At 41.2% G+C, this 16,407-nt stretch overlaps 1 protein-coding gene across 2 annotated transcripts in view; it reads left to right on the top strand.

The window, feature by feature from the left end:
- The window catches only part of LOC129855556 (influenza virus NS1A-binding protein homolog A-like), a 34,988-nt gene that overhangs the window by 16,896 nt on the left and 1,685 nt on the right, over nt 1–16,407 (top strand). For both annotated transcript variants that reach the window (XM_055923343.1, XM_055923344.1), the window contains exons 5-12: nt 2,180–2,255; nt 2,359–2,532; nt 9,036–9,161; nt 10,678–10,791; nt 11,323–11,467; nt 13,041–13,265; nt 13,397–13,518; nt 13,638–13,896. In XM_055923343.1, coding sequence (XP_055779318.1) covers nt 2,180–2,255; nt 2,359–2,532; nt 9,036–9,161; nt 10,678–10,791; nt 11,323–11,467; nt 13,041–13,265; nt 13,397–13,518; nt 13,638–13,896 — 1,241 coding nt within the window. The remainder of the gene's footprint in view (nt 1–2,179; nt 2,256–2,358; nt 2,533–9,035; nt 9,162–10,677; nt 10,792–11,322; nt 11,468–13,040; nt 13,266–13,396; nt 13,519–13,637; nt 13,897–16,407) is intronic.

The raw sequence follows: 16,407 nt of genomic DNA, 5'->3' as shown, positions 1-16,407 counted from the left end.
ATTTTGGTAAGGATCAGAATATAAATATTTTTTAAAAAAACTTCCAGAGCTTTTAAGTTGTAAAACAATAACTTGAAAAGGTACTTACATGCCATAATTTTGACTTTCATTATAACCTTGTTTACAATCTGAGATGTATGTGTGTAAATAAAACCCATCCATATCACAATGGCACACTGGCAGTTGACAATAAAGAACTGAATATCTGTGAATCTGTTTAGTATTTGATGTAAATAACTGAGGAGAATGCATGAAGAATAACTTCATTGCAGTCTGGTTTCTTTATTTACCTTTAACCTCTCTGGGATATGTGGGACTTGGCCAATAGCCAGGGAAAATATAGAGCGCCAAATTTAAAAAAAGAAATAAAATCAAACTTTCATTAAATCACACATATATAAGATACCAAATTAAATCTACACTCGTTGTGAATCCAGCCAACATGTCAGATTTCAAAAAGGCTTTTCGGCGAAAGCATACGATGCTATTATCTGATGATAGCACAACAGTAAACAAAGAGAGTGTAGCATATTTCAACCCTGCAGGCGCAACACAAAACGCAGAAATAAAATATAAATCATGCCTTTGACGAATTTCTTTTGTTGGCACTCCAATATGTCCCATAAACATCACAAATGGTCCTTTTGTTCGATTAATTCCGTCCATATGTCCATTTATTTGGCGCGTTTGATCCAGAAAAAAACAGCTTCCAATTTGCGTAAAGTCACTACAAAATATCAAAAAAATTACCTCAACTTTGCCAAAACATTTCAAACTACTTTTGTAATACAACTTAAGGTATTTGTAAACGTTAATAATCGATCAAATTGAAGACGGGTCTATCTGTTTTCAATACAGGATGACAACAAACTAACGATACTTTTCTAGTCTTGCGCAACTCTCAAACAGTACACATAACGTTACACTGATTCCAGATGGCCGTTCTTCTTCATTGCACAAAGGAATACCTCAACCTATTTCCAAAGACTGGTGACATCGAGTGGAAGCGGTAGGAACTGCAAACAGGTTGATTAGAAATCTAGTATCCCAATAAACTCATTGAACAGACGGTGACCTCCAACAAAAAAAAACTGGAGAAAAAAAAAAACTGAATGGTTAGTCCTCTGGGTTTTGCCTGCTACATAAGTTCTGTGATACTCACAGACATGATTCAAACAGTTTTAGAAACTTCTGAGTGTTTTCTATCCAAATCTACTAATAATATGCATATCTTATATTCTGGGGATGAGTAGAAGGAAGTTGAAATTGGGCACGCTATTCATCCAAAAGTGAAAATGCTGCCCCCTATCCTAGAAAAGTTAACAACATAATTCCAGTGTTTACTTATAACATTTGAAATGTTATAGACACTGATGATACTGGATATTTTCTCAAAATGATGAAATGGACTTTGTGGTTATACTGATGATTATACCATGGGCCATTGTCTCTGAGTATTACTTGCAGTGTTAGGCTTAAGTGTGACTTACTGTGTTTTGCAGTAAGTCACACTTAAGTCACAGAGGCCTATGGTCGGCCCTGTATATAATCGTGGTATTCTGCAATAAATAGACTGCATACAAGATATAGGCCAAGATGGTCCACCATGCAAACAGGTTGTTCTGGTCCTGAATCTTCTGTTTCCCTATTGAAAACAGTACAACAACGATAAAGCAAATTTAGATGCATTATGTATGCCTTTTTGTTTTCAACAAAGTAGCCTACAGCCGTGTGAAAGTTTGCCGCTTTCAGGGTGCAGCTCCAACTGACAGGTTGAATACCATGTGCCTTTGTTTTTTTTTGTTTTTTTAAGGGGTAAGGGGGTGGGCTCTAGACCATCCTATTAGCCATTCCAGCTGTGTAATTTCATATTCAATTTTGTTTCCTAACGCCCACGCGATCAGACTGAGCGTTTCAGTGGCCCTAGGAGGAACAGGGAAATATATTATGAAAACGTGTATATATTGGAGTTATATAAATAATAATAATAAATAAGGGATTTAAAAGTACAATTAAAGACTGCATGGGTTTTTAAAAATGTTTCCTGGACCCTTCACCGCTCTAACTCTGCTCACCCCTCTCAAGGCTTTCTTTTTGACTATGCTCATCACCTGTCAAGCATGCGTACAACTCCTGTCTGTGTTTGTCTGTCTGACTAACTAATGGTTCTGTCTTGCAGGTTGAAGGCAGACAAGGAGTTGGTTAAGGATGTCTACACTGCAGCCAAAAGGCTAAAGATGGAACGAGTAAAGCAGGTAGGATCTTACTCTGTTTTCAACTACTGATATGCAATACTGTATGTTTAAACGCTGTCCCAATGTTCAGAGGTTTAAACTTCTCTCCTCTCTGATTGGTCAGATCTGTGGCAACTACCTGCTGTCGAAGATGGAATCCCAGAGTGCCATCTCCTTTCGTAACTTTTCCAGCTGCATGGGAGACGGCCGCATGCTGTCCAAGATCGACATCTACATCCAAGAACACCTGCTGGAGGTCTCTGAGCAGGAGGACTTCCTCAAACTCCCCCGCCTCAAAGTGAGCCTTCCCTGAGCAATGTTCTACTGCAACCTTAACGTGGCAGTGCAGTTAAAAACATAATTTTTCAGGTTGTCATTAATAGTGATGCGCCGATATGACATTTTTGGCCGATGCCAATATCCGATATTTTCCTTGTAAAAATGTATTAAATGACACCGATATAAAAAAAGTGGCCTTTAAAGCATTCAAGTACAGTTAAATAGTTAACACGCACACGGACATAGCAGTCAAAGGCACTGCATCTGAGTGCAAGAGGCTTCACTACAGTCCCTAGTTCAAATCAAGGCTGTATCACATCCGGCCGTGATTTGGAGTCCCATAGGGCGGTACGCAATTGGCCCAGCGTCGTCCGGACCGTCATTGTAAATAAGAATTTGTTCTTAGCTGACTTGCCTTGTTAAATTTAAGGTTACACACACAAGGGGTTATTTTGTTGGCATTTACTACCCCTGAACAAGGCAGTAAACCCACTGTTCCTAGGCCGTCATTGAAAATAAGAATTTGTTCTTAAGCCTAGTTAAATAAATGTTAAATAAATTACCAGTGAAACATAATCAAACCCTATTTCTTTCACTTACTTGCTGTTTCGTTGTTCAGTCGTTTCATTCTCAACCAGGATTTCTATGGAATGCCGTTTGGGTCTTTGCGTGTCAAAAAAAGATGCGTGTCAAATAACGCGATTTGGCGTGTCAAATAACGCGATTTGGCGTGTCAAATAACGCGATTTGGCGTGTCAAATAACGCGATTTGGCGTGTCAAATAACGCGATTTGGCCAATCAGGACCTGAATATGACTGCACGTCAAATAATAATTTAACGCGTTCATTCATTTTTTATGTAGTTATTACACATTGATTACAATCACTCATATTTCATATGTCACAACGATTCATCGATACGCATGCTGTGATGCTGGTAAAGTTGTCTTGTGTACCTACAGTGCTGGTCATTTAAAAAAAAAAATCTAGCTAGCTCGATGCAAGCAATGTAGTTCTTCCCCTAAAACATAGCAAAACGACATCTGTTTCAGTAGCTATAGTTAGCTAGCTAACTATATAGCTAGGTGTCATCTAAAATAACCCTAATTTATAAGGTCTTATTTTATTAATGTTGGTCGGACCCATCTATGTGAAGCTAGCCACAATAAGGATTAACCACAATAGGGACTTTGCGGTTAGCCTCCAAAATAAAAGTATGGAATGATTCTACTATTTGTATTCATTTGCATCACTGTCAATGACATGGCAAACTGCAAATTCCACTATTGTGGCTATCTTCACAACCCGGTCCGGTTAAGCCTCACTAGCCAGATGAAGCTAGCTAGCTGCTTATGAAGTTAGCTTTGGGCAACAGAGTTAAGTTGCTGACTAGCTATTTATTTTCATCAACTGAAGTTCAATTTCAGTAGGCAAACATCAAGTGACAACCTAGTTAATACTTACAAGGATTCCTAAATCATTGCTATGAATAATGAAAATGATTGCAGTTTCTACTGGTCATTGTTTTCAGGCTGGTTATATTGGTGCTAACTAGGTACCAAGCTAAAGCTAGCTACCCCAGAAGTTGCGGTCGAACAAATTATGCTTTATTACTAATGCGGTATTGTAAACACATCGTTCGTGGCCAGTGTTTGCTTGTTTGCAGACTGTTTTGAACAGCTTTTACAGTGCTACTGTATCTTTGACATACAAAGACCCAAACTGCGTTCCATAGCATGTATGTCTTGAAGCTAATAGCAGTGACGCTATTTCTGTGTAACTCCGGACAGGGCAACATCTGGGAAAAATAGCGCACTTGGTATTGTGTACCGGTGCTCGACCAGTCGGCGAAAGCCAACATCACCTACGACGGAGAACGGTGGAATGTCAGGGCAATGAATTCCATTATCTTGGATTTAATGGATTTTGCCTTTGTGTTGTCCCACTGAAATGTTCTTACTCTTTCAAATGACTGCTCGATCTACACAGCAGACATTGTGGGCTAGGTTAGAAATGCTGTGTTGCACGTGTAGCGCAAATGTTACGTGGCGCCATTACGTCATGTACCTACGTTATATAGGTATGCACGTTAGATTTGACATCGGTTTATAACATCGGCGTTAAATTAGAAATCAGGACAATCTGTTTAGCTAATATCGGCCGATTCCTAGTCTTTAATGATATTTCCACTTTGCTGTTGAAATAACTCACTTAAATTGTGAAAATTGTAATCCCCTTTTTGTGTATGAGCTGTTAAAAAAAGGGGTTTTGGCCCGCCGCATAACGTCAAAAGGCATTCTGATTTATAACTGGCCAATGACCGTTCATCTAGCGTATATTCGTCTACACTGCTGCTGGACCCGCCCGGTCATATTGGCATTCCATTCCTCATTGTTGACAGCATGCAGAGTTGGGCTACCAAAGACCAAAGTATTTCCGGAGTTACTTTCTACTTTATCTTGCACCCGGCAGCAACCATTCAAGAAGTAAGTATCTAGACACTTTTAATTTTAGAAAAATAACTGAAGGACATATTTATGAGTGGCATCTTTCGTTTTTAATGTTATTTTGAAGACTGATTCCCGACAATGTTCTACTCTTGATTTGCGCTGTTGAAGATTTTGTCAAGTGGCTAGGCATATAATTAATAGGAAAACCTTTTGTCATCCTTGTGAAGTCGCTAGATTGACTTTAGTTTGAATAACCTTAGCTAGCTAAAGTTGAGGGGACAAAACTGAATTTTAGCTAGCTAACGTTACCATTGCTAGCTGTTTTTGACTAACTTGGCTAGCTAATGGCAACATTAGAGGGATGACAAAGGATTTATTTAAATTTTACGACATCTATTTCCAGGTTATTATAATGTAATTTCGAGAAATTTCATTAGCTGGCTGGCTAGCTAGCTATGTTTTAGTAACAGCATCATCAGTGCTTCATTGATAACCTGATTTTACATTTGCAATCACTTAGTTAGAACTTCACTATTTATGTAATTAACTTCTTATGGCTGCAATCCTGGTAACGGGATGATATGACAACAGCCAGTGAAAGTGCAGGGCGCCAAATAATAAGAAAAAAGAAAAAAGAAATCTCATAATTAAAATTCCTCAGACATGCATGTTTCTTATACCATTTTAAAGGTAATCTTGTTAATCCCACCAAAGTGTCCGATTTCAAATATGCTTTTCAGCTAAAGCACTGCAAACGATTATGTTAGGTCACACCAAACCACAATAAGCACAGCCATTTTTCCAGCGAAAGTTAGCAGTCACAAAAAGCAGAAATATAGCTAAAATTAATCACTAACCTTTGATCTTCATCAGATGACACTCATAGGTATTCATGTTACACAATACATGCATGTTTTGTTTGATAAAGTTCATATTTATATAAAAAAATCTGAGTTTACATTGGCGCGTTACATTCACTAGTTCCAAAAACATCCAGTGATGGTGCAAAGCCACATCGTTTCAACAGAAATACTCATCATAAATGTAGATGATAATACAAGTTATACACATGGAATTATAGATATACCTCCTTAATGCAACCGCTGTGTCAGATTTCAAAGAAACTTTACGGAAAAAGCAAACCATGCAATAATCTGAGACTGAGCTCAGAAAAAGAGTCAAATTAGCCGCTATGTTGGAGTCAACAGAAACCAGAAATTACATGATAAATATTCCCTTTGATGATCTTCATCACAATGCACTCCCAGGAATCCCAGGTCCACAATAAATGCTTGATTTGTTGGATAATGTCTGTTATTTATGTCCAATTAGCTACTTTGGTTAGCGCGTTTGGTAAACAATTCCAAAGTCACAAAGCGGGTTCACTAAAACGTGACGAAATATCCAAAAGTTCCGTAACAGTCAGTAGAAACATGTCAAACAATGTATTGAATCAATCTTTAGAATGTTGTTAACATACATCTTGAATAACGTTCCAACCGGAGAATTACATTGACTTCAGTTGAGCGATGGAACGGAGCTGCCTCTCACGTGAACGCACGTGGTCAAAGCGTTGTCACCTCATGGCAGTGGTTACTCATTCCTGTCTCCTTCGGCCCCCCTTCACAGTACAGTCATCATACAAAGCTCTATTGACTGTTGATATCTAGTGGGAAGTGAAAACTCATTCATATCTCGCTGTAATTTCAATGGGACTTAGGTTGAAAATCTACCAGCCTCAGAAAAAATCCAAACAGGAAGTGGAACTTCTCAGGTTTTTGCCTGCCATATGGGTTCTGTTATACTCACAGACATAATTCAAACAGTTTTAGAAACTTCAGAGTGTTTTCTATCCAATACCAATAATAATATGCATATATTAGCAACTATGACCGAGGAGCAGGCCGTTTACTCTGGGCACCTCTGTGCACCTTTCATACAAGCTACTCATTACTGCCCCTGCAGCCATAAGAAGTTAACCAACTTATCAATATTGGTAAGTTGGATAGCCAAATCATGTTGGCAAATTTCTTCCAATCTTTCTAATTGACTAAATAAAATTTATAAAAATTCTCTCCATTTCTTTCTGCGTACAAGGCACCAAATCCAGACTTAAAGTTGGCAACCTCAACATTGACGTCACCATTGTCTCTCTCCCCCCTACACATGCAACCATGGCGTCATCCTGGATTCCACCCTCTCCTTCGATCACCACGTCCGACAGAATGTTCTTCCACCTCCGTAACCTCTCCGGAGTCAGGTCCTCCCTCTCCCGTCCTGGCGCTAAAATCCTCTTTCATGCACTGATCTTCTCCCCACGAGACTACTGTAATGAACTACTCTGAGGCTACTCCAAATGGTTCAAAACTATGCAGCCTGACTTCTCACAACACCACCCATGTCAGATTATTATTATTATTATTATATATATATTTTTTTTAATTTAGCGAGTAGTGGAATAAACCATGATCTATAACCAAGTAGGAATTCAATGGGTGGGGGTGACGTGACTATTTGAAGACACATTTGTAGTGTGTGGGGGCTGTGGTCACCAACCAACCTACTGGAGATCTATTCTACGGTTGATTATCACTCCAACATCACATATCACAACAGATTCCGCCAAACAAGTTAGTCAGAAGCTAAGTGTAATTGTGTGTGTGCAATACTGCAACTCTTCCACTGATTAACGTGTATGTGACCAATAAAATGTGATTTGATTATACCTTATCTGATTGTTTAGCGAACAACCTCTTACTTTCACCATGATTTGTTTTCATCTCACAGGAACACCTTCCAGAGCTTGAACACATGTAAAAAGATACTTACATGCCATGATTTCGACTTTCATTATAACCTTGTTTGCGATCTGTTTATGTAAATAACTTACGAGAATTTGAAGAATGACACTAATGCTAGTCTCGTTATTTTATTTACTTTCAACAACCGAAAACATTCCAAAATGTGTAATTCATGTGTTTACTCATTAGAAATAATGATAATAATCTTCAGTCTCATTACAAAGTCTATTTGGCAAAATTATGAAGTAGACTTTGATTATTCGGAAGTATTACTTGTTTGGCCTCAGATGCAGAGTCCTATGGTCTGCCTGTAGATAATCATGGTGTTTGTGCATTGAATAAACGGCAGACAGGGTATAGGCCAGGATGCAATATATCCAAATTTGTATCCCCATGCCCACACAGTTGGACTAAACATTTCAGTGGCTTAAGGAGGCTCAGGGAAATAAATAAACTCAATGATTGGTTAGACATATAGGGATACTTTAAACATGTTCACTATTTACCTAGTCTCTCTAGACAATGTACCAATGCTCCAGCTTAACATGTCTGTAGAAGTTCCAACGTCAGTTGGGACATTCGGAAATTGGAAGCGCGTCACCGGTAAAGACACTGCCGTATCTGCTTCTTGCCCTAGCTAAACAGGAGCACAATTCCTTCCTGCATTTTAAGCCCCACCTACCCAAACGTATGATTTGTTAAGAGTGTTGATTGTCTGAAGAGGACCCTCCCTGAAAAAATAATTATATTAATCCTTTTGAAATGTCAGAAGCCGACATCCTCCCCAGGCCTTGTGTCGTTGCCTAGCTTATGATGCGCCACGGTCTGGAATATACAAGACTAGTCTTTACCTTGCCTAGGAGGCTATCTGATTGCTTTATTGACCGTTGGAGGACAAACGTGGATAAATAATCTCAGTAGAAATTGTTAGCTGTTCCCGCTCTGGATCTCACCCAATATGTACTAATCATTGAACGGTTACATTTCTCGGTTGATGTTCATATCTAAATCGATGGCTTCCGTATTTGATCCTGCCGGAAAATGACCATCTGCAAATGTGGGTGTGACCCAACTGGTTACTTAAGGCCTTCAAATACAGTTAGTTGCATTATTACTTTTGTGCTGCAGAATTCACCAGTTACTGGTTTTGATTGAATAGTTTTCTTTGTCTCCAGTTAAGGTAGAACGCATCATAACCCTAGCTAGGCTATGATGGTTCAATAAGGAGTCAGCACCTCTTCTGACTGGTCTCCTCTTATCTGTCTCTACAGTTAGAAGTAATGCTGGAAGACAGCTTGAGCCTGCCCAGCAATGGCAAGCTCTACTCCAAGGTGCTTAACTGGGTCCAGCGCAGACTGTGGGAGAATGGCGACCAACTGGATAGACTGATGGAGGAGGTCAGTACCGTAGCTGGAGTCTAGCTTGCACCCATCCGCCCCATATCCCTCCCTCCCCTCCTTTCTGCACTTTCCTCTAACAAGTTGAGGCACTGTTTACAACTCAACGTGGCATGATGTCATTTCACACACTGTGTTAGGACTGTTTGTTTGTTTTTTCGTTCTTTTTTTTAAGTGTTAAGTTGTGCAGTACAGTGTACCTGGCCATACTGCAAACTAGAGGTGAGCAGAGACACAGCCGTGCGGGTGTTCGCTCTTTGACATTTATGTTTTAGTGATCAGTTGGTTCCACCCACAGTAGTATGACTTTTGGTCTCTTTTGCATGGAAACAAAGTGAGTGAGCAGGTGTTTGACTCTGTTCTGTCTCACTGATGCCCTTCTCTTTCTGAGCCGGGGTGTGTGCGCATTAAGTGTGCGTTTTGCGTGCGTGTGTCAGCGAGCACTCCAGTTCTAATGACTGTTCCTCCCCGTTGATTTCTCTGTCCTCCCAGGTTTATTAACAGCAGCAGGAGACGACTGAAGAGCCAAGACTGAGCCACCAGGGTAATGAGTCAGAGAACGAGAAACAGAGAGAGAAAAAGAGGGAGGAGAGAAGCACCTCCCTCTCTCTACAGCCGGATTGATCATCCGGATATACAAAATGACATGCAGTAGAGTACTCACATAAACCCATATCCACTGAACGGTACATCTGCTTAGCACATAACCATGATTAACCCAACCACCCCCCCCCCCCCCCCCCCCCCGAGACTCGATACACCCCTCATCGTTCACTGATCTAACCCCTTATTTTGGAACAGCATTTAATATGAACCATATTTAATCCAAATCAGTGATTGCACAGTACGTTTTAAGAGCTTTGTCCTTTGACGTGGGAAAGAGCAGAATGACGGCCATTTAAACCAACTTTTGAAATGCTTCTCTGCTCAAGCATATTCTACGCATCATCTCCATGCCCACATCATAATCCAATCACTTATTTGAACAGTTTATTTTTTTACTGTAACTTTGTTTGAAAACATCTCTTTTTTTATTTATTTTATGACTACTTGTATGAAATGTTAATGTATGTCAAAGCTTTGCCTTCACCTGCTGTATGAAAGCATACCTCAGTGCCTTTTTTCTAATGTTTTCCTATGCAATTATAATGACCGACTTCATCAGCCAGCCAGGAGCGTGGTTTCTGGTTTCCAAGCAGCCGGTGTGAGGTCATGAGCACAGAAGAAGTTTCCAAATGTTGCGTATTTACCAAACCCAGACTCCTCCTTTTTTAGATCTTATGGCGAGAGGGCAGCACAGAAGCGGAAACTGCTTTTTGTGCGGCCTCCTACATGTCCTGTAACTACTTCTGTGTGTCTATGTTGATAAAGAAGCATTGGCTCCTACCAGTGACAACAGATCAGCCTTCCTCCCCCACTGTCCTCCTTCCTCCCTCCCTTTCGTGTTGCCCGGGATGCTGCTGTGTTGCCATGGAGACAGGCTGCCACATGGGTGATGTCACTGTGTGTCTTGCAGGTGCAAACGTTGTACTACTCAGCCGACCACAAGCTGCTCGATGGCGCACTCGTCATTGAGGAACATGGGATGTTTGGGGTTGGTGCGGAGGAGGACCACATGCAGTTTGTTCAGGTACACAACCCACCCCTACCTGGCCCTTTCCTGGGCCTACCCGAGTGTCGCTTGGCCCAACCTGGTTTTTATCCCACCTTATGTAGCCTGGCAACAAGGCAAACAATTCGTTTGTAGAACCTGGGGATACTACAGACCTGCTTGCGTAGCTCATGTTGCATGTTAGACTGGTTCTCAGATCATAGTCTTTTGGAGATTGGGTAGTGATTACTACCTTTTTTGTGTGTTTTGTCTCAGTATGTAGCTGCTTCTGCATTTGTAAAAGTCTTCCCAATTGTGTGTGCTGTCTTTCAGCTTGTTCAGATGGTTTAAAATGGGTTGTAGGCTGCTTTGAAACATTTCAGGGGGACTGGCACTGCTAAAAGAATGTGCTTGGATGTATTTCTAGGCAGGTTTAAACCCAGGTTTAGTCAATTTTCAGGCCAGATTGTGGAGTGTGCGCTCTGCAGCCAGCTGGTGTATTAGCCAGTGGTGGGATAATGTGGCTGTTACCTCTGGCTGGGCTTCTGTAGCTGCTTTCTGCTCTTGCAGAAGAAGCCCCCTCGTGAGAACAGCAACACCCAGAGACAGCCGAGCTCCGCCACCTCCGGCAGCTCCTCACCCTCCGGCTTGGCCTTCAACACACCCAAATCCTGCAGGAGAGAGTGGAAGTACATCGCCTCCGAGAAGTCCACCAGTAAGTGAATGTGTCGAAGAATGTTTGAAGCCTTCGGTGTCAAGGAGTGGGTGTATAGCATAATAATGTGTATGAATATCCTAATGTTTAACTTCTACGGATCCCGGATCCGGGATCATCCTCATCAAAAAAGCTCCCTAGCCTAGCGCCACAGGGATATCATATAATTTCATGAAATCACAAGTCCAATACAGCAAATGAAAGATAAACATCTTGTGAATCCAGCCAACATTTCAGATTTTTTAAAAATGTTTTACAGTGAAAACACATTTATGTTAGCTCACCACAATAGCCAAACACACAACGCCATTTTTTCACCACAAACATAGCTTTCACAAAACCCACAAATAGAGATAAAATTAATCACTAACCTTTGAACAACTTCATCAGATGACAGTCTTATGACATCATGTTATACAATACATGTATGTTTTGTTCGAAAATGTGCATATTTATAGCTACAAATCTGGGTTTTAAAACACAGCCATGGTCACAAATAACACCAAATTGTCCGGAGAAATTTTACACAGCGACGTAATCTAACCAAAAAACTCATCATAAACTTTGCTGGAAAATACATGTTGTACAGCAAATGAAAGATACACTTGTTCTTAATGCAACCGCTGTGTTAGATTTAAAAAAAATAATAATAATAACTTTAGTGCACAGCATGCAATAATCTGAGACAGCACCCAGCCATTCTCCGCCATGTTGGAGCCAACATATTCCACAAAAATACGAAATAACATCATAAATATTCTCTTACCTTTGATGATCTTCCATCAGAATGCAGTGCAAGGAGTCCTAGTTCCACAATAAATCGTTGTTTTGTTTTAGAATGTCCATTTCTTCTGTCGAATTAGCAACTTTGGCTAGCATGGTGGAGCGCACATGTCCATGAACGTTTGGCGCATGGAACGAAAAATTCCAAAAGTCATAATAAAAGTCGAATAAACTGGTCAAACTCAGTTGAAAATCCATCTTTATGATGTTTTTCTCATATGTATCCAATAACGGCCAAGACGGAGCATTTCGTTGTGTCTACCTAACGCATTGCAGAAAATAATATGGTGCTCCCAAGTGCGCAGCAAAATACTGCCAATATGGCGGACCTGTCACTCCAAAAGCTCTCATTCGGTCTCACATCAAGCTAGACACCCCATTCAACCTTCTACTGCCTGTTGACATCTAGTGGAAGGCGTATGAAGTGCATACAGATCCATAAATATAAGGCAATTGAATAGGCAAGGCCTATTCAGAGACCCATTTTCTGAATTTTCACTTCCTGCCAAATGAGTTTTGTTTTACTCACAGATATAATTCAAACCGTTTTAGAAACTTGTTTTTTAGAAACTAGTGTTTTCTATCCAATAGTAATAATAATATGCATATCGTATGATCTAGAACAGAGTACGAGGACGTTTAATTTGGGCACGATTTTTTCCCAAAGTCAAAATGGCGCCCCCTATTTCCAAGAGTTTTTAAGATAATAACATTTTAAGTGTTTTATTTAGTTATTACCATCACCTCCGCTCATACCATCACCTCCCTCCTTCTCCCCTCTCTCTTCCAGACAACACCTACCTGTGTCTGGCAGTACTGGACGGGGTGTTATGTGTGATCTTCCTGCATGGCCGCAACTCTCCCCAGAGTTCTCCCTCTGCCACACCATGTCTGATGAAGAGCCTGAGCTTTGAGGCTCAGTCTGAGGAGCTGGAGGAACACCCGCTGACCTCCATGCACTACGCACGCTCTGGCCTGGGCACTGCCACCCTGCACGGCAGGCTCATCGCTGCAGGTATGCAGAGTTAACCAGCCAATGGGCCTCTCTATCTGGAGTCTGGCACTGACAGGTCTCAAGCCTCAGATCGTCCAAAATCAACCCTGTCCTGTTACTGACCTGGCATCCTCTGTGTATGTTCCCTCCAGGAGGGTATAACCGGGAGGAGTGCCTGAGGACTGTGGAGTGTTACGACCCCAAAGAGGACCGCTGGACCTTCACTGCTCCCATGCGGACTGCCAGGGCTCGCTTCCAGATGGCCGTGCTCATGGTACAACACACCCCTGTCCTTTGAACCCGCATTTCATATGATTGACAGGTGCCTGTCTGACCCGGACTGATCAAGAGTTTTCTGACTTAAACCTGCCTCTGTCTCCTCTGATCTCTTAGGGTCAGCTGTATGTGATGGGTGGCTCCAACGGTCACTCAGACGAGCTGAGCTGTGGGGAGACCTACGATCCGCACACTGACACGTGGGCTCAGGTGGCAGAGCTCCGGACCAATCGCTGCAACGCAGGTGTCTGCTCGTTGAACAATAAGCTGTTTGTGGTGGGAGGGTCAGACCCCTGTGGGCAGAAAGGACTGAAGAACTGTGATGCTTTTGACCCTGTGACCAAGACCTGGAACAACTGTGCCCCTCTCAACATCAGTACGTACCAATACTACACATACACTTCCCTACGTATTTATTTTAATTTGGCTTTATACTCCACCATTTGATTTGAGATCAAATGTTTTATATGAGCCGACAGTACAGAATGTCACGATTATTTAAAGGTTTTCCCACATTAATGTAGAAGTGTTCAGAAACATTCTGTTCTTATTTACAATAAAAGTGACTCAAAAATGACAAATGATTTACCATTCATTGGGCACAACATAATCTGAAACACAACCAAAACAAACTAAAAATAAACCCAACAAGTTTGAAGACTCACAATCTTAGGCATTGCATGCTAGGTAAATGGGACCAAATATTAAACTTTTGACTGAATTGAATACACAAATTACATTTGTCAAAGTACTTGACACCTTGAAATGGGCAGACTAGATACATAAAGTGCATTTCTAAACGGTAAAACAGATGTTTTAATAAGGCTAAATTCTTTACTGTCACCTCATATAAAACATTTGATATCAAATCCCAAATGCTGGAGTATAAAGCAAAATTAAATTAAAAGCAAATACGATTGTACTATACACACATGCTGTACCAATATCACACACACTGAGCAAAAAGGGTTCCAGATTATACCAAAAAGGGGTTCTTTGATCTGTCACAGGACTGGATGCTTTAGTAATGGTGCTTATGTACAGTGCATTCAGAAGGTGTTCAGACCACTTGAATTTTTCCACATTGTTAGGTTACAGCCTTATTCTGAAATGGATGGAATTGTTTTTTTTCCCATCTATCTACACACAATACCCCATAATGACAAAACAAAAACAGGTTTAGACATTTTTGCAAATTTAAAGAAAAACTGAAATATCACAAGTATTCAGACCCTTTACTCAGTACTTTGTTGAAGCACCGTTGGCAGCGATTACAGCCTCAAGTCTTCTTGGGTATGATGCTTGACACACCTGTATTTGGGGAGTTTCACCTATTCTTCTCTGTAGATCCTCTCAAGCTCTGTCAGGTTGGATGGGTAGCGTCGCTGCACAGCTATTTTCAGGTCTCTCCAGAGATGTTCGATCGGGTTCAAGTCCGGGCTCTGGCTGGGCCACTCAAGAACATTGAGACTTGTCCAGAAGCCACTCCTACGTTGTCTTGGCTGTGTGCTTAGGGTCGTGGTCCTGTTGGAAGGTTACCCTTGGCCCCAGTCTGAGGTCCTGAGCGCACTGGAGCAGGTTTTCATCAAGGATCTCTGTCCTTTGCTCTGTTAATCTTTCGCTTAACCCTGACTAGTCTCCCAGTCCTTGCCGTTGGAAAAACATCCCCACAGCATAATGTTGCCACCACCATGCTTAACCTTAGGGATGGTGCCAGGTTTCCTTCAGACGTGACGCTTGGTATTCAGGCCAGAGTTCAATCTTGGTTTCATCAGACCAGAGAATCTTGTTTCTCATGGTCAGAGTCCTATAGATGCCTTTTGGCAAACTCCAAGTGGACCGCCATGTTCCTTCTACTGAGGAGTGGCTTCCGTCTGGCCACTCAACCATGAAAGCCTGATGGTGAAGTGCTGCAGAGATGGTTGTCCTTCTGGAAGGTTCTCCCATCTCCACAGAGGAACTCTGGAACTCTGTCAGAGTGACCATCGGGTTCTTGGTCACCTCCCTGACCAAAGCCCTTCTCCCCTGTTTGCTTGGTTTGGCCGCGCGGCCAGCTCTAGGAAGAGTCTTGGCGGTTCCAAACTACTCCCATTTCAGAATGATGGGTGCCACTGTTCTTGGGGACCTTCAATGTTGCAGAAACCCTTCCCCAGTTCTATGCCTCAACACAATCCTGTCTCGGAGCTCTAGGGACAAATCCTTCGACCTCATGGCTTGGTTTTTGCTCTGACATGCACTGTCAACTGTGGGATCTTATAGACAGGTGTGTTTGTTTCCAAATCATGTCCAATGAACCACATGTAGACTACAATCAAGTTGTAGAAACATCTTAAGGATGATCAATGGAAACAGTATGCACCTGAGCTCAATTTCGAGTCTCATAGCAAAGGGTTTGAATACTTATGTAAATGAAGTATTTGTTTTTTATACATTTGTAAGAAACTGTTTTTGCTTTGTCATTATGGGGAATTGTGTGTAAATTGCTGAGTGAAATAATGTATTTAATCCATTTTAGAATAAGGATGTAATGTAACAAAATGTGGAAAAAGGGAAGGGGGCAGAATGCTTTCAGTACCAGTCAAAAGTTGAGACCTTCTCATTCAAGGGTTTTTCTTCATTTGTACTATTTTCTGCATTGTAGAATAATAGTGAAGACATCAAAACTATGAAATGACACACGTGGAATCATGTAGTAACCAAAAAAGTGTTAAACAAATCAAAATATATTTGAGATTCTTCAAAGTAACCACCCTTTGCCTTGATGACAGCTTTGCACACTCTTGGCATTCTCTCAACCAGCTTCACCTGGAATGCTTTTCCAACAGTCTTGAAGGAGTTCCCACATTATACTGAACACTTGTTGGCTGCTTTTCCTTCACTCTGTGGT

The sequence above is a fragment of the Salvelinus fontinalis genome, chromosome 5 (assembly GCF_029448725.1).
Source record: "Salvelinus fontinalis isolate EN_2023a chromosome 5, ASM2944872v1, whole genome shotgun sequence".
In the NCBI taxonomy this organism is placed as follows: Eukaryota; Metazoa; Chordata; class Actinopteri; order Salmoniformes; family Salmonidae; genus Salvelinus; species Salvelinus fontinalis.
This window is presented reverse-complemented; position numbering and strand designations above follow the sequence as displayed.